Source organism: Channa argus, chromosome 17, assembly GCF_033026475.1.
Source record: "Channa argus isolate prfri chromosome 17, Channa argus male v1.0, whole genome shotgun sequence".
NCBI lineage: Eukaryota > Metazoa > Chordata > Actinopteri > Anabantiformes > Channidae > Channa > Channa argus.
Window position 1 is genome coordinate 15490913 of NC_090213.1, and position 18892 is coordinate 15509804.

Consider the following 18892-nt stretch of genomic DNA (forward strand, 5'->3'; position numbering starts at 1 on the left):
GTGGTGTGTGCGTGTTAGTTTGGTTCACCCAAATTACAAGAAGACATTGTCTCACTTCCCTGTCCTTGTGTCTAACCACGCAGATAATGTAGTTCTTTTTTTTTCCCCAACCAGATTTCAATATAACTGTCCCTTCGGTTTATGTCATCCTCCTAATACAATGCAAGGAGGGGGGGAAAATTCATCTGTGCAGCTCACAGCAATGAACATTGCACTTAAAAAATTCAACAGGAACATCTCTTTGCAGTGACAGTGTCCCAGTTACTGTGGAAAATCCACAGAACAAACCATGAATAGTTCTCATAGGGACTATTTCTTCAGCAGAAAATAGTTCCACCAAAAACAAGGTATGTGGATCATTGTGATGCTGGGGACACTGCTTCTGGAACAATATAGTTCTGTTGGGAGTTTCTATTCTGTTCACTTTAATTCTATTTTGTTGGTGGTGGAAATTTCACACGTATCAAAAGCCGAGCAAATAAACCAATATTATCTGCATGGCTGGATACCACTAGACATAAGTCACTGATTCGACTTAACTCGGTGCATTTGAGGCTACATACAAGGTTTATCTTCACTTCCAAGTACTCAGGACAACCAGTTACCAGAGTACAGATTTTTCCTTGGTAGATGCCCAACAAACAAAAAAACATCCAAACATCCACACTTCTGTGCACACACTCCAAGTAATGCACATACATACGCTTTACACCTCCCTGAACCCCAACATTATTTGGGAGCCTTTGGCCCTCTGATCCTCACCATAGCAAATTAACGCCCTGGGAGAGAAATCATAGGATTAAGAAGTGAAAAAAGCAATGGAGAGAAAAGAGAGAAGCGGCTGAGATAAGAGAAAATGGTTATGGACCAGGGGTGAGATATTAATGGCTCTGAGCCCCATGAGACAGACTGCTAGTGTCACTCCGCTGTGATACCAAGTGAAGAAAAAAGTCCCATTTATACACTATATGAATATATTTATACATATGACATGTTTATTAACATTTTTTTTCTCATCAAACCAGGCTGGATGGTTGTTTTTCAATGTCAGCTGGGGATTGCTGTGATTTATGTGTTTAATGCTCAGCTGCAAACCAACCAAATATCTTTCAGGATAATAATAAAGTTAAAGACTAATGAAAAACTGAGCTCAAACTCTCATAAGCTGACTGCATGAGCAATTATTTGAGCAATGTACTCTTTCATAAAGTACACCATCGCGTTAAAGCCGTTGCAGATTTCTCTGTTTAAGTTTGTACTTGTCACAAAGAAGGAGATGCACAATAAATAAAGAGTGTTAGAGGAGGACAAATCGAGATACAAACTACACAAAACAGGCTTTAGTTAGCTATTTACAGTTGGTACAACAAACATCTTGTACTTTATGTCTGCTGAACGGTTGAGGCATTTTGCACATGTAGGAATGAATCTTTTAATACGGAGTCTTCAAGCTGACCCCACTCAGTGAACAGGGTCACTGACTCAATAAGTACCTTTCAGCATTAACGTTTCCCTCACCTGTGAAGTTCCAGCTCTCAGGCTCAGCTACAGTATATAGCAAGCCTCATCAAAAGATGGGGGGATGATTTTTAGCTGGATCGTATAAACGTTAGGCACTTTATGGACAGCTACCCTGGCTGTGTCCAACATATAAACAAATTTCCAACCTTTCAGCCCAGCTTTAGGTAATCAGTTGCTTGTGGTAGCTTCATATATACCTTACAGACTTGAGGGCTATCTATCTTCTATTTTCTTTTCTTTTCTAACTATTGGCAAGTAACAAAATAAATGTATATGCCCAAATGTTGAACTCTTCCTTTAAATCTTACAGTGTTCCTGTGAGTGTGCCAACATGAAGTGAATGGGTGGTTAAAGTAAGGTCATTAAAGGGTGAAACACAAAAAAGGGTAAAGAACAGGAGGCAGTGAATGAAGATAAAATGGAATGTATGTTGGAAAAAGAGCAAAGACTCCTGGGTTTTGAGAGAGGAAGGCCTGAATAAAGACAAAGAGAAAGAGATTGTCTCCTGTGGCTTGGCATCGAGGGAGAGACAGAGAGGTGTTTGCCGCAGGGTAAAAAAGAGAGAAGGAAAAGGGAGTAAAGAAAGCAGGGTCCCAGCATGGGGCAGAGAGCAAGGAGGCACATAACAAGGTGAGTTAAGGCCCAGTGTGGCAGCAGGGAAGAGGAAACGACAGCATCTTTCCATCCTGTCTTTATCTTTCCATCATCCTTACTCTAAATCCGTGTGTGTGTGTGCACTTGTTCGTCCGCAGTGAGTATCCAGCTTGTTCCAGCATGGGGTAAAACATGGGCGGTGTGCTCCTGTCAGAGATAGGTTTCATTTCGTTGAAGTTGAGCTGGGTGGAAGCAATATGCAGAAGCTGTCAGGGGGTATTTGTGTGTGTGTGTGTGTGTGTGCATGCGTGCGTCACACTCCGTGGGTGGGCATCAACTTCAATTTAAGATTCAGTTCTTACACGAGCCTGTTCGTCCCTCAGAACACATCATTTTGTTGACTTTTTTTTTTACTTTGCCACACAAATCACAGCTTGCAGCGGCTGAATTTAATGCAGCATGGAGCCTGTTCCGATGTTGCAAATGTTATGCTTTGATTCTTACTACCGCACTGCTTCCCTGTTCTCCTGTTGCAATGAAGAAGAACGTTTCAACTACAGTCAATGGGTTCTGCTGTGTTAGAGGTTATTTAACTCTGTGCATTGTCTAAAATGGTGCTTGTAGTGACCAATCAATATGTAGAGTCTTATTACGTAACTCTACAGTCCCCTTCAGCTTTATTGCAGATTTTAGCATTGTTCAGCTTTGCTGCTTTTACAGATGAACAAACAGGTTTGGTTGCACTCTCACTGCTCTTGTTAGCAACATTTTCAAATACAGCAACCTACCTATTCAATACAGAGGACCATTAGCTGGCAAAGCTAACTGAAGGTTGAATATATTATATTTATGAGATAGAAACAAACATGACCACAAATAAATACTAAAGCTGGTCTGTCTGCCAGGGATGTAAGTTGTTTCCAATTTATCTACGATAATATAAAAGGTTACAATATGTGTTGTTTTTATAGGTGTTTAATGCAGGTTTCATGGAACAAACATGCTGCAAACCACATGCCTTCAACCATCACTGAGTTTCATCTGAATTTTAAACCATAATCTTGTGTTGGCGTTTTCTCAAAGAGAGCATATCACACTTTGACATTATGTTTTCATTATTTTTTGTTGCAAATGCCCCTTACTTTACTGTAGTCTGAGTACAAATAAAGTTGATGGCTAAGAGGCACAAACACAGAACATCCTGTGGAGCTGCCTTAAACCAAAGCTAGAAGCCTGTGGTCGGCCTCGTTAACATCTACCTACAGTAAGAATGAATGAGTCTGGTTGTTTATGTTTCTTTAAGGCTATTCGTTTTGCAAACTTGTGATTGGTTGATTTACCATAAATATTGGCAAGTAAAAAATATACCAGAAATGTGACAAAAGGTCAGTAACAATAAGGAGAAGGAGATATTTTCTTTCCAATCTGCCATGGGTATAAACTCTGTCAGTAAAAAAAAAAAAAGAAAAAGGGGGAAAAAAAACGAGCTGTCAAGACTTGGTTATCCCTTCATCCCCAACCGCTTGTCTTCATCGTTCGATCCTCCATCGCTTCATACCTCAACTCAACTCCCGTCAAACTTCTGCCTGACTGACAGCCGTCCCTGTGAGGCTTCATTGTCTGAGAAAACCCGTGCACGCGCATACGAGCACCCACACAACCAACTGATCCGATGCCGTGACTCCCCGTCAGCATTGCCGTTCTCCTGTTTTGTTGCGTTCTGACAGGCCGGTGTAGGGTTATGTTAGCTTGTGAGTGTGTTCAGGGCTTCAGGGGTCAGAGCCGCACAGAAGCTTTGGCGCCTAGATGTGGAGTCTCACTGACGTGTCTGGCCAAGCGGAAAAGGCTGAGAACAATCCTGCATATGTGCACTAGGTGATAATAAAGACCTGCATGTGCACAGACATACAATTCGGCGTGTTGTAGCTGCATGTGGAATTACTTTAGTTTGCCTCGTTAGTCATTGTGGCAGTTCAGTTTGTATTGAGAATGTATGTAACAAAAGATTGTTTCACTCAAAATCACGGAGACTTTTCGACAAAGCTTCAGCAATTCATAAATTTAATATAAGAGTTTACATGCACATGGAAAAAAGTAAATCACAAAGTGGCTGAAGCATAGACACAGAAACTTTCCTGATATTGACTGCCTCAATTAATTAGGAAAGTGAAACAGCTAATAGGATGAAAGAAAAGCAGATGAAAAGAGATGAAACATGTAATCCTACAAAGGCAGAGAAAACTTTTAAAACCAAGTAACGTTGAAAAATCGCATGTGATAAAGAGAAATAGAGTCCGAACACGCCCAGCTATAGCAGCAAACTAATCACGAGGAAGAACAATAACGGAACAAAGTCAACATAATTAATGTGTGTGTGTACGTATGGTTGGAGGCTCATGAGAGGTAAGACAAAGAGCCTGTTCAAAGACCGGCCACTGTTGCTGTGACTGTCCTATAAAACTACAATCCCATTTATTAGCGGAATCCAAGGTCTGTTGGAGGTCTTTGGGGCCTTTTGAGGCTTGGAGTCTGGGGCGTCAGCCATGAAGCGGTGAAACCGGGCCTATGTCTGGAACGAGTTCAACTCGGATCTTTTTTAGTAGCATTCCAAGTTCACACATCTTTCACAGGCTGCCAGAAAGGGTGGCGACTTCTACACCTTCCGTATTTTGTGATGATTTTCTGTTTTTTAACTTGCGTACCAGACCTTCATCTTCACTGACACTGTCACTATTTCGCCTTGAGCCGTCACTTTTTTCTTCATTCTATGCAAAGGGAAACATTCTTCCAATCTCGCAGAGGAACAGCCCCAGCCAGCTTTAAGCTGTCCACTAAGTCTAAGCTGTATGTCCACGATATGTCTGAGGCAGTGCTTACTGCTCTGTGTTTGCTCAGCCTCAGCAAAACCCATTGTAGTATTTGTATTTTTCTCATTTTTTACCCTTATTCCTCTTTCTAGAGAAAAGCTCTCTGTTTTACCAGCTTTGAAAGAAAAAGAGAAGCTTAAGGGAAAAAAAAATGAGGGTATAGTTTTTTTTTTTTTTAACAGAATGAAACAGATGGAAAAGACAGCCGCCTATGGATGTGCCTGTCAAGAGAGTGCCTGTGTGGAAAAGTATCGATCCAAGCAGTTGGTAGTGTATGAAGATCAGCTCCCTCTCTTTCTTTCTTTGTTTTCTCTCTTTCGCCTCTCTCTCTGTCTCTCTCTCTCCCTATTGCCCTCCTCTCCCTCCCTGGCTCGCCTCCCTCTGCCCGCCTGCCTGCCTGCTGCTTACAAACACAGCTCATTTCTGTCTGGCGGTTCGTCATCTTGCCTGTTCACTGGAGCCTGCTGCTGAAGACTGAGAGGACCTGCGACACGCATGTGGCAGCCTGCCAACCTGTTTGTGTGTTTTGGATCACTGGTGTCTTTATCCACCGGCTCTGAGTGTGTGTGTGCGTGCGCGTGTGTGTGCATGCAGAGAGCAGAGATTGGGTGAGGACTAATGGGGATGAGAGCTGAATGTGTTTCAAGCATCTTTTTAATCATCCAAGGCTTAAAACGCGCAGGTGTGTGTATGTGTGTACAACACATCTTCGTATACAAATCAACTGTAGCCTATTGAGTTTGAGTACTCTTAATGCCATATGCAAACAGTTTGTTTCTCTGAGTTTGTAGAAGACTACATGTATAGGTTTGTGCTTGGAGGAAAGGCCAATAAGGGACCCAGGCTGCAACAAAAGAATGGCAGCTCATCAGTCTTGGTAATTGAGTTATACTTTCCAACTTAACTCAGCCATTTCCTGTGTGACCAAAAGAAAACTTTTCTATTTAGCATTTTGTTTTGCATTTTATTGACTCGGGGACAGCCAAGGCCTGGTGAATTAAAAACAGCAGACTTATAATCTGTGGCTGTGGCTTGTGTTTGTGTCTCATTTGTGTTTTCATGCAGCTGTCAAGGTTGTTGTCTGAAAAGGTATTTTTTTATAAGATGTCATTATTAACTGTAGAAAATGTTCACTTTGCACTTTAAAGGCACATTTAAAAACCTCTACATCAGGCAATGTGCCAAGCAACATGTCTGCTCTATTCTGCAGCACTACATTCTTTCAAAGAGCCTTTGATTCAATCTCAGTCCTAACTTGCAGCTCAAATCCCTGACAGTCTGCTTACTGCCATCTCTTTTCTTCTTTGTCCACCCCCATGTTCGTCCTCCATCACCCTCTTGTTCCTTTATCCTCTAGGTGTAGCTGAGGTGATAGTACTGGTGGGAGGGCGTCAAGCGATCGGGATGAACCAACGCTCCCTGACAGCAGTCACCTGTTTTAACCCACAGAACAGTAAGTGGTACCCGTTGGCCAGCCTGCCCTTCTATGACCGCGAGTTCTTCGGTGTCATCTCGGCAGGAGACAACATCTACCTGTCAGGTGAGCTAAATTGCCCACTCCAGCAGCTCAGTTGTATCTGTATCTGCCACCATTCATGTACAGTAATGGGACAGAGCAGGAGGACAGCACCATCAGTTTATCTCGCAGCAGCAGTGAAAGTTAATATACACATTCTGGAATATTTCATATTAACTCACAACAAAATTGAATCTTTAGATTTAACAGCTTCAAAGGCGAAATTACTCGAACATCAGGCTGATTTTGCTGTGCCTACAATTGTTCAATTACAGTATGCTATCAGGATGTCTGTTTTGTCCAGACTGAAATACAAATTCTGTTGTTTGATGGAAATCACTGCTTAGGAAAACTTCTGAAAGTCATTGTCATTGTAAAACGTCACTTTGCACAGAAACAACCATATGTAATTCCACACACACTGCTACCTTCTTTAAGCCTGAGCCTATTTAGAATGGACTGAGGTGGAGTGGAAAAGTGTGTCTCAAAATTTTGTTTTGTATTTCAAAAACTGCTGGAAAACTTGATGTACACTGCCATGTACAATTGTCGTTGGGAATTGTACCGTAAGTTCAGGTCTTCCCTGGCACTTTATTCAGTTCCATCGTAAGATCAAGTTCCAATTTGTACCTTAATTTGGTTCATGACTAAATACACTCCCTATGAAGATATTTTCCCTCCTTAAAAGTTTTTTTTTCAGCTTAGAATAATTTAATTTGCCCTTTTTGCACTGATCAGCAGAAAAAGAATACAGTGTTTCATTTGTTTTTATTAAAACTGACATTTCCATCAGCATACAGTAAGCTGTATTCGTGTCTTGCTAATTAAGAAATTTTATCATTCAACCTCCATAAATCCAGCAGAATGCATAATCAACCTCTCTTACCAAGTCTCCTTCTCCTATTTGCATGGTTCTGCATATGCAATGATGAGTGAGATCCATAATGCAGACACTCACACAAATGACAGCAGAATGGAGTTGAAGATTGGCTAACACAGTTTGACACATACAGCACGTGTTAAGGGCAAGAATGTGTCACATCTGCACCTTGTAAACAGGTGCAAAAGCCTGGCCCTGCAGCTGCTGAACACCAATATGTTTATATTGCCTTTTGTGAGCCACTAGCATGGCTGTAGACATTCCAGGCTACTAATGAGAATAAAACTCCAATACTGTTAAGCAGCCATTTCTCAAATTTTTCTTGATTTTACCATTGGGAACAAAACCTGTTTTGACCTGGAGCATGGAATCCTTTTCAGGTTTTTTTTTAGCCACGTTGAATAAAATAACGGACCAATCAGCTGCAAGGGACAATTCTGTAGCACTTCAATTATGTTTTAAGGCTTGTTATGATGCACTACAACAAACTAGTCACTAACTAACTAACATACTACTAAATAACAATGTTTCTAACTTTGAGTTCATTCTCGATCTTAGTAACAGCTATTGATAGAACAAAAGACTCAGGAAACTCTCTTTAAAGTATACAAAGTCACTTGCATCATTTTCAACAGATAGGATTTGGTAAAGCGAAGCTACCCGGGCTACCGCCCATTTCCTGTGACCTTTGTGAAACAGTTAAAGACTTTTAAAGGGCTGGCTGGTCTCAGAGCTTACTCATCTGTAGCTTTGAAAGCTTTTGTCTGCCCAACACTGCAGACAACTTTAATGTCTTTCTCTTCAGAAGAGTCATTTATGTCTAAAATGTCTCTCTTATTTACCTTCTGTGGAGCATTTGTTTGAACTTGACTTTTTTCCTCAGCTTGCCTTTACAGTCATTGCAGTGTTCTGCAGTTTATTTTGTTCCATAGTGGCACACTGTGCACTCTGTGACTCCCTCTAAGCGACACCTTTAAGTTGCTCCTCCAGAGGTACACTGAATTTCGCCCTCCACAGTCCATTTGTGCGAGAATCCTGCACGGTACTCAGACCTTGACATTGCACCGTGGAAATGCAACAGGATTTGTCCTGCGTGTACCTTTCCTCTCCCTCTTTTCATATAAATGTAAATTTGTGTTTGGGCATTGGAACAGGTCTGCATGTGTCTGCTGGGAGTCAGACAGCCAGTGGGGAAATCAGAGGTGTTCTAGCTAGCCAATCAACGGCCTCTAGTCTGTAACCTTCCTCACACTTGGAGCAGGGTCACTGAGTCATGGCTGGTGTTAGATGTCAGACTACACAGCTGACAGAGCTGCTTTGAAGAGACCTGAAACAAGGGCTGTTTTGTTAGTTGGCTGGTTTATTAGTCGACAACAGAAAGCAGCTTACAGTCAGGTAGAGAAAATAAAATCATTAGAATAATATTTTAATCATAGTACCACGTAATGTCAACACTTTAGAAATTCACATGTGACACCCGTTATACACCACATAAAATTCATGTAGTCCTTTTCAATCTCATAGTGACAGGAGCCACAGAAACTAATCTCTAAACTAAGCTGCTTCTGTACATGTTCTGGTTGGATTTTCACTGTGCCTGAAGAACCAGCAGTGGATTAATGAATGAATGAAGAGGTGGAAAAGAGGGCTGAAAAATTGAAAACACCACTCTCCAAAGTAGACAGTCTGTTGTACTGTATGGTTATTTTACAGTATACCTGCAATTCTGAATGCTAGGCATAGGAAAGCTGACAATATAACTGCGTTGTCAACACATTCGTTTGACGCCTGGAATAATTTCCCTAAAGGGTCATGGTTACCTGGGAGAGTTTATGTTGTGGAAACACTCTTATGATCACCCTGCATGCCTGCTCTAATAACCCTTATTGTTATTTCAGGTGGTACTGAGTCAGGTGTGATGGTGGCTGATGTTTGGTGCTACATGTCCCTGTTGGACAACTGGAATCTGGTGTCCCGGATGACCGTGGCTCGCTGCAGACACAACAGCTTGGTGTACGACGGCAAACTTTACACCATCGGAGGGCTTGGTGTATCAGGGAACCTGGATCACGTAGAGAGGTAAGAGTCACGCAGTCTCAACAGAACCTTCTCTCCAAGCAACAAACAACTCCAGCAACTCCCAGCTGGCGACTGCACAGTCCCATCCAGCTCACACCTGAATTGACAGCCATCTTTGGGCGCACGTGTGAACAGATCTTCAAAAGTAGGCGTTTGCTGAGCAATCCAGTTTGAGCAAATAAGTATTCACACTGTGCAGTGGAACGTGGCAGATGGTGTGGCATGCAGCAGTGCCGTGCAGCATATTGCAAAAGTGGTTGGACAGGTTTGTTAGCATTTTCTGTGAGAGCAAAAGGTGCAGAGAAATGAATCTGAGCCGGAGAATATTAAATGGCCACAGCTGTGAGGGCTGTTGTGCGACAGAGCACCTCTTACTTGTTTGTGAGTGGTGCATGAGTGAGAGAATTTGCTTTTAGAGAGCAGAGTGGTATACTGTTTCTGATTCCATCCACTTCAGCATCAGCACATCACTGACAATTCATTTGAAGGTCGTCCACTGTGGCCTATTCAGCTGGGTCTTTTCTTCGTATTTTTCTGTACTTGTTGAAACTCTTCAGCATAAAACTAGACATAAAAAGTGTTCTCATGGAGTGTAATGAATTCCTAGTGGCGTTAAACTCGAATAGGGATTGTTCAGATTTAATAACTGGATCCATATCGCTTGACTTTTGCAACACTGCTGTGTGTTTCTTATTTTTTCCTCTAACCTGGACTGAGGACTGAGCTTCAGCAGACAGAGGGGGCTACCTCCCCTGCACGGCAGAGCGAGATTAACCAAAGCAATCAAAAGAACATTACTGAGTATATTAGAGCAGGCCGCTGCCGCTCATTACCTAGCTGCTCAATTGATCTCTAAAGCTGTTCGCAATGCACAACAGTCCTCCAAATGAAACAGCCTAATTTGATATTTCCCCATAATGCTGCTATACAGTGTCGTTATGACAGGGGGTAGATAGAATATTTGCCCCGTAATGGAAACGCATTTGATTCCTCTGTCTCTGATCTGCTTAATTTTGAGAGCTGCCAGTGCATCTAGGGCATTCACGGCTCCAAAGAAATCAGCATTTAGCGGTGTGATGTGCTTGTATGTGTTTCTCTCTCTGTGCTCTTGTGTGCGTTTTTGTGCAATCATGAAGCTTCTCTGTGGCCCTCAGCAACTGGACTCAATTATCAGCGCCGTAAAACTTTAACCTACTTTGCCCCTATTCAAGAACTGCCAGAGGCCTCCTCTTCTTGGTATTACTGCCCTAGTGCTGCACTCTTGAAGCGAGCATTGGCTAGGGACAAATACTCGCACAAAAAAACATAGTTGAGCTTGTATTAGGAGGAACACGCAGGGTTCTCAGGCTGATGCATACCATTTTTAACACAGGGTCAGGGTTGTATTCACTGGCCTTATCATGTAAAAGGTAACAGGTCTCTCAAGCTGTTTGGCAAAATTCTTACAGCAGTCAACTGACTTTCTTTAGTTTCTAAGCAACCCAGGCTTTTATTTCATCTTTTTAAGGAGCAACTGTGAGAAGCGAGAGTCAAAATTGAGTCAGAAGGTCTAAAGACTCACTTTTTGTGAATATAAAGCCTAAATACGTAATAAGTATGTGCTTTTTAAAATGCATAAACAGGGAAGTGATACCTGGAATTCTGACACTGGTACATCGGCTGATGTATTCAAATTGCAAAGGTTTTTGTGTTTTAATTTTTCATGATGATTACAAATATATTATTCATTGGTTCAGATTTCCATTTAAAATGTGTTATTTGAATAGTCTACCTTTTATAGCTGACAGGATGTGTTGACCTGCTGTGAACGCCTTTACCACTGACTTTGTTAATGAATTGTAGGCTAATCGTGTGGCAAACGTCAGCAGTGTGATCCGTACACACCTTTAAGGAGACCAGAACATCTAACTGTGTTTAGTGTGTAGAAGGCTGTTGGCGAGGAATAACAAAAGTATTGTAATGGTTGGATGTGTTCTGCTTCCTGCTGGTAAAACCTTTTTTTTTTCAGGTTTTATATTATTGCTATATCTGTAGTAATATAGGTTTAGGTTGGAGGGAGGAAATTACATCCCCAGGATTGTCAATATTACATTTTCAATAAGAAACATATTATATGCTTATAACCAGCTTAGATATCCAGTGATATCCTTTTCACAGTAACATTAGGAAACTGATTGAATTAGGCAAGTACTGCAGCTCACACAACATTCAGATATCAGTCCATATGCCTCCAAAGAGAACATATACATTTTCTTTGGTGAGTCTGCAAAGCAAAAATTAATGTGCGCATAATTTACAGAAAAGGGTTAGTGTAGAATTTACTAATCTGAACATAGTTGTCTACATTAAACATATTTTTGAGAACGTGGTATTAGGACCAAATAGCCATATGGCCAGCTGTTCATCAAGCCTTTACAGCTTTGAACAACATTCCTGCAAGAGCTGTTCAGCAGCCCAACAGAACTACTGAAAAATGCAAAAATCATTACATAACAAAAAACACATCAGTGGATCTCATTTACAGCTGAATAATCCCAATGACGTCAAACCTTCTGTTCAAGCCCAATAAAGACATCAGAGCAGTGCTCCTAAGAGGAGAGTTTGACATAAAAAACCTTTGGTACTACGTACAGTACAATGTAACAAGTACCGTAAGTAGTACCAAAGTATATCAGTGATACTTTGTGGCCTAATTACTGATGATGAGTGAAAAGATGATCATCAGCAGTAACACACACAATTTGAAGTTGTCATGCCATGTTGAATTTTTGCCATTTTGTGAGGATCCCTCTGCCTTTCAGTTATGAGTTGTGTGACTCTTTGCTGAGCACATACTATACCTCACAAGATGGCGTCCCCATCTTTCAAACACAGCGTGACATATCTTCACATTCTCTAAATGCCCCCTTCTTGATTTCATTTGGGAAACTGGTTATTTTTCTTATAATGGGCATTTACATAGTACTTAGCTCCTGCCCTTTAAAAGCCCCCCTCACCCCAAATGTACTCTGTTCCTATTGGGCAATAGTCTCAGCAAAGTAGTGGGGAAAAACTTCCCAGCTAACATCAGCCATGGATGTAATATGAGAGCGGGTGGGCACAACTGTGTACTTTGTGAGAATGCGAGCCCAAAACAGTAGTTCATTTATGGTCTGACGACATTTTGAGTGGGTCCTGGGAAAGTCTCAAGGAGCTGCTGAAAAGCCTCAGAAGACTTTCACAACAGAGTTGACAGCCCCGACAGAGATTACATTTTTTTGTGGGATTTCTTCTGTATACATTCAGCGGTCAACGGTTTGGAAACTTGGCGTTGTTCGTTAAGGTCAGCCATCGTCACAAGTTTTAAATAATTTGTCAGAAGTTGCTGAGGCTCAAAAATGTTTTGCTTCTCTCTTGGGTTTTCAATAATATTGTACCGCACGATAAAATATTTAAATAATGTGAAGGAAACAGTATGGAGTTAAGCTTTGCACCTGACTGTTGCTGAATGTTTGTATTATCTGTTTGTTTTGCCGAGAAAGGGTGGGCTATTTCAAAGATTAAAGCGGATTTGTGACTCCGCAGCAGATTTGTGAACAACAGGCAGCTGGTCTCTCGAATCAACTCAAAAGACAGGTGCTATAAATCATACACAATCTCAGTGGCTTGGGGAAGAGCTTGACAGATTAAGCAATTTATTTCATGAGGCTCACAAACAAGGGTTTATATAATTCCACAAATTAGGTTTTTTTTGTTTGTTTTGTTTTTTTACAATACTGAATGAAAGTACGAATAGACAACTCTGTCAGAAAATGTAACCTTACTTACACTTTTAGCTTTAAACCTTCATAAAAACCTACACAGATCGAACCTGTATTTTTCATTTACACTTTAAATAATTAAGGGCTTGTTTTAGGAGCTTGGCATTGTGAACCTACAGTACCTACATACATTTGGCTTCACATATGAGACACTGCAGAAATATCGTAGCCTGAAAAAAGCTTACAGTTTAACATTATCAAGATCACTTTTCAGGCCATTTCTGGAGGTATTTGTTCATTCCTGCTTTGATAAATGAGCCCCATTAACTGCTGATCCTTTATTTTGTAGCTAACTACCAGATTTGGCAGGTGTGGCTCTGCAGTGAGACACAGTTGGCTCTACTGCAGCTCAGTATTGTTGGGCCAAAACTCTAAAGATAGTAGAGACTCCAGCAGGGAGACAGCCAGCCCACAGCAGCACTAAAGCCTGGCCAATGGAGATAAGGGAACTGTTACTCATGCCTGTTTTTGTCACCTGTACCTGCACGGGCACCTGAAGTGCAGTTGTAATGTGGAGAGCTAATAACATTCAGAAATCATTAGTCAGTGTACAGTATGTGAATGGCTGCCTTGTTTCATATGCAGATGGCTGGTGGGGTTTGTGTTTAAAGGCTGGGGAATGGCATGAAACTGCATAGCTACCAGACTGGATTTGCTTCACTCATAAAGTGATTGATGCGGATATTGTTTACACATGCAGCCAATCTTTTTTCATTTCGTATGTGTCTGTGTGAACTTCCAATGTTTGTGTACTTATTGCTCCTTCATAATATATACATATGTATGCCTCTATATGTGGGTCTGCATATATTAGTCATCCTCTGTTGAGGCCTCTCATCTTCCAGCTCTGGCGCTGAGCACACCAACTCCTAATTTGCAGTCCTTCCTGCTTCCCTCGCACCCCATCTCACCATTCATCTCACTGAGGGTTTCACGCTCCTGACCGTGAAATTCACCCACATTCACAATTATGTCTTCAATCAGCGCTATCTTAAAGCTACTAGAATGCAGCCTTTCTCTGGACACGGCAGGAGGTCCAAATCAACACTCAGAGGACCGAGCAGGCTTATTCCTGTCTCCGTTCTCCACACTAATGACTGACAGATTTTTAGGGATGGGAGCAATCGAGTTCGGGAGGCTTTTAACTTGCAATCAGGTACCCAGGGCCTGCATGCTCCTCAGCATGTTGATCATTCAGCAAACCAATATGATTGCAGATATTGAATAATTCATAGGTGTCTAATGATGTGTCAATCACAGATGGTTTTGTTTTATTTATTGCACACTATGCACAGGTTTGTGCGTCCTCCATGCTCTATTGTAAGTTAATATTGCATGAATACTGTTAGCAACATGACACAGAGTACAGCAACTAACTCTTCTCATCAGGGATGTTGAGCTGTGTGGCTAACAAGTATGGAGGGGAGATTGGCAAAGATCTTTTCTGGCTTTTTAAACAAAAATGACCTTTGACAATGTAGTACATAAATATGTGCCCATTAAATCTATGGAGAAGGTTTCATAGTTCATGTGTTTTTCAGGTTCAGAAACTGAATTATTTTTCGTTGCTGTTATTGTACAAACATTCCTTCACTTCATCACTGAGTTGGGTTTTAGGGAGTCATCTAGTGCTGGGTGTCAGATTTGTGTTTCTTCCATCTCTTTGAAGGTTACTGAGCTTCTCTGGAGTGGTCAGCCTTGGTCCCTCTTTACCTTTGCCTTTATCCTGCCTTAAACACAACCCTCCTCCATCTGTGTCTTGAGTTTTACTTTCTCATTAAGTACTCTAACACTTTTTACCAGCATAATGGTCCATTTCAGGAATGTTGGCTTAGTGTGATGCAGGAGGCAAATTGAAATGCCTCAACGACCTTGTGAAAGAGCATTGAATGGCTCCTAGGAAATTTCTTCAAGTCACCCATGACCAAGAACCTGCAGTGAGATAGAGATTCCAGCGGGAGGTTTTATCATGGCTCACACTGCACCCACAGAAGCATGTCTTCTGTGGGTTGCTCCATGAACTGAAAGGTTCTCAAACGTTCGATTTCCGCGAGTGGTGTGCGTGCTGGGTCGTCAGTCATCCAGAGAAGGGTCCCCTTCACTAGGGACACAAGGGGTGGGAAGAGAGTCCATGTCACACTCACAGAAGTAAAAGTCAGCTGCTCATTGAGTTGTGTTGAGGCAGAATTAGCCTCCTGGCTGCCCATATCAGCCCGCTCTGGTAAGGATCGGCTCCTTTGTCTGGAGGCACATAGAAGCTGATAAGTAGCCAAAATGAGGAGCTTGTGGCAGGTCTGTTCAAATGCAGCTTGCACTTCCTGCCATTCACCTCTGGGTTTTACCACCTAAAGGCAGATGTGAACACACACAATCTATTTGTATACAGGCCGACAGGCTCGCTCTCACACACAATACAAATACAACACAATACATTGGATGTGGAGGTCCTTCTTTGTCTGTTTCAGCTCCCTGCCCAACAGCACTCTCTTTTGGAGACAGTAGGGAAATAATAAACAGTTCAATGATGCTAATAACAGTGGAGCACCCCCCCACTACTTTGCAGCCCCAGGTGTTTGGGACCCCACAGTGAAAGAGTTAAGAAAGAAAGTAGGAGAGAGAAGAGGAAGAGGAGTTCAGCAGCAAGGCGCTGACGGGTGAAGATGAGAGGAGTGTGTAGATGTAGCAACCCCCAACATGGGTCTATGAGCTGTGCACAGTCAATCACAATGAAACCAGTGGTCTCATGTGAAGACACCCTCACTCTCTCCATAGCAATAATAAACTGATAAACTGTCATGCATGTATTTTATATTTCTGCGTGTGCGTTACTGCCTACTTCCTTTTCCACATACTAGGTCCGACAGTGCCTAGGGCTAGTTTTTGGAGGGGGGTGTGTAAAGGGTGGGGTTGCCGTGGTAGCCCTGTAGCATGGCACAGTGGCCGGCGACAACAGACTCCCAGGGCCCCCCTGCTGAGATGGTTCTCCCCTGCTGAGCTAATCCCCTGCTCCTCAGGATTAACCAACTTCACAGCGTTGGCCCCTGCTGTGCTGTCAAGGCACTGGTTCACCCTCTCACACTAACTCAACTCCTACTTCCCTCCCCCCGTCATCCCTCCCCCCGCAGTCTCACTCTCATACACCCATATTACCTCTCGATGGTACCCCTCTCCCTTCTCAAATGTCTGTGTTGATTTTCACTTTTCATGTCCCTGTCTCTCCGCTGCTCACTCTCCTCCTTTGCATCTTATTATTACAGATCCTGTTTTCTTTACATCACAGCAAACCATTTTTCAAACCACGCTGCTGAGTTTTACACATTGTATAGAGCTTTGTTTATTTCTTTTTTTTTACAAGGCATCCGTTTGGTTTCCTTTCAGCTCAGCACAATATAAAAAAACTCTTGAAACTTTTTTTGAATTGGGTAATCCATCAGAGTGAGCATAGTGGCTGCATTCATTTTGTCAAAAGGAAGCAGTGCAGAAAAATGAATCTGTTCTTAAACGCTTGATTAACACCAGTGCCGACATGATTAGTCATTAGTTGGTTTGTTGATCTGTAGAACATTAATGGGCAATACATTTTATAATCAGTTGATACTTCATATCAATGCCAAGTGCATTGCCTATTAATGTAAAAAAAAATATGTACATTGACCTCATGACTCTGTACTTTTGTGTTATGTGTGAAGAGAAACATAAGTTGTCATTTATTTGTAGACTGTATATACATGCCCAGTAATTTTCCAGCTCAATGCAGGAGTCACTGCATATCTCAGTGAGTTTGAGGCTTCAGGTCTAAAAAGAGAATGGTCCAAAATCAGGTAGATCATCAGGGCTCTCTCATATTTCTCTCTCTCCATGCTTATTTGCCTCCTTCTATTCCCCTCCTGGTTTCCTCTTTTAACCACAGTCTCCAACCTCTTCTAAACCTCCTGTCCCACCGTCCGTCTCCTCACAGCACTGATTAGGTGGGCTGCAGATGATGGGTGTATTTGGGGCCTGCGAGGCCGCCGATTTGGAATCTGTCTGACATGCACAAGCAAAGACAGTGTCTCCTCTTCATTGTCTTGTAATGGGACACCGAAGGTCTCTGAGACATAGAGGTTGATTGGCAAAGAGAGTGTGTGTGCGCGCGTGTGTGTGTGTGCACGCATGCATGATGGTTATACAGAAACATCGGAGAGCAGTGGCAGGTGTGCCCGAGGATGGTATTAAGCAGAGTCAGAGAGTGACTGCAGATAATGAGGAGTACGGGCAGTACTTGCTTCCTCCTCGTTGATAAACGATCAGTTGGCACCTCGGACGATTTCCAGCCTTTGCCAAGCAGTAAATCATTTTTCTTTTTGCTTTTTTTTTTTTTTTTGCGTCTGTGTCTTTTTTTAGCTCCTCTCACCTTCCATCTCTCGGTGCCAAACACACAAACACACGCACAATATCATATATTCCCCCTGTACCACACACCTTTTCCCTCATATCATACCAACCAGTCAGACATCCAATCAGTAAGGTTGCAGCATTGTGTTGCTGCCTAATTATCAGCGGTTAGGATGTGACAGATGCTACCAAGATCGTTGGCAGTCAGTTCGCCATCCCCCCCGCAGGTGGTAGCAACAACTGACCTTTAGAAACCATAGCCCTGGCAAACCATCGCAATATTCAGACAACACACTCCCTGGCACCTTGAGAAGGATCCACAGTGGAGGTGGGAGGGTTAGTTGTTATGTATAGATTTGTCCTGATTGTGTGTGTTTGGGTCAGGGAGTTGCATGTGTGTGCACCAGTAAGCACGCATGTTTTAAGACGATCACAAGTAGAATAAGTGCGGTGAACATCTTTTTTATTGATTTTAAAAGGCGACTAACAATGTTCAACTTGCTCTGTGTGGCTGTAGTTTACGGTTTAAACGCACATTAATGCATTTAAACGTTGCTCTGACTTCCCTATAATGAAATATTTTGCTGCTTCTAGCTGAAAAACTCCTCTAGAGTTTTTCCTCATTAGGACCTCAAATGATGTCATCCAGGGGAGCTCCGACCATGATTACAAACTCCATATTGTGAGCAACAAGGTGACATAATCTGACCTGAAGGTTCCTCCTAGTGATGTCATCTATGTACATTTACTACCCAAACTAGAACCAAAAGAAGCAAGTTTAAAATCAGTGAAGCCATCCTTTAACATTTTAAATAAACTCCATTTGGATTGTTAAGTACAGTTCATGATTATTATTTAAAATGGCAAAAATTTGAATCACTTATTAATGTGTCCCATTAGGGGAGGTCATAATGGAACTACTTATAGTTTTTCTCTCTTTTTTTAAATTCACAGTCATGCACTTGATTTATGCTCAGCCTTCCCTTAATGCTTCACGTGCATAGCCTACATATATCTGTGTATATGTGTTAAATGAACAAAGGCTCACAGTTGTCCCCACATTGTTTTTTTTATCCATGCTAGCAGCATAGTTCAATAGATGGCAGTAATATTTGGCCTTAGCTGTATTTTTGTTTACTTTTAATTGGCAAATTTTAGCATACTGTGATTTTTATTCGACATGGTCAAAGGCCAACCCCAATTTTCAACTTTCTTCCTAAAGTGCTAGTTTGGGGACGACTCTATATCTATATTAATGCTT

General features: G+C 41.9%; 1 protein-coding gene across 4 annotated transcripts in view; it reads left to right on the forward strand.

Moving 5' to 3' along the window:
• LOC137102175 (kelch-like protein 29) overlaps positions 1–18892 on the forward strand; it is a 191466-nt gene that overhangs the window by 150638 nt on the left and 21936 nt on the right. For all 4 annotated transcript variants that reach the window (XM_067481395.1, XM_067481394.1, XM_067481397.1 and 1 more), the window contains 2 exons: positions 6340–6522; positions 9277–9457. In XM_067481395.1, the coding sequence (XP_067337496.1) occupies positions 6340–6522; positions 9277–9457 (364 nt within the window). The remainder of the gene's footprint in view (positions 1–6339; positions 6523–9276; positions 9458–18892) is intronic.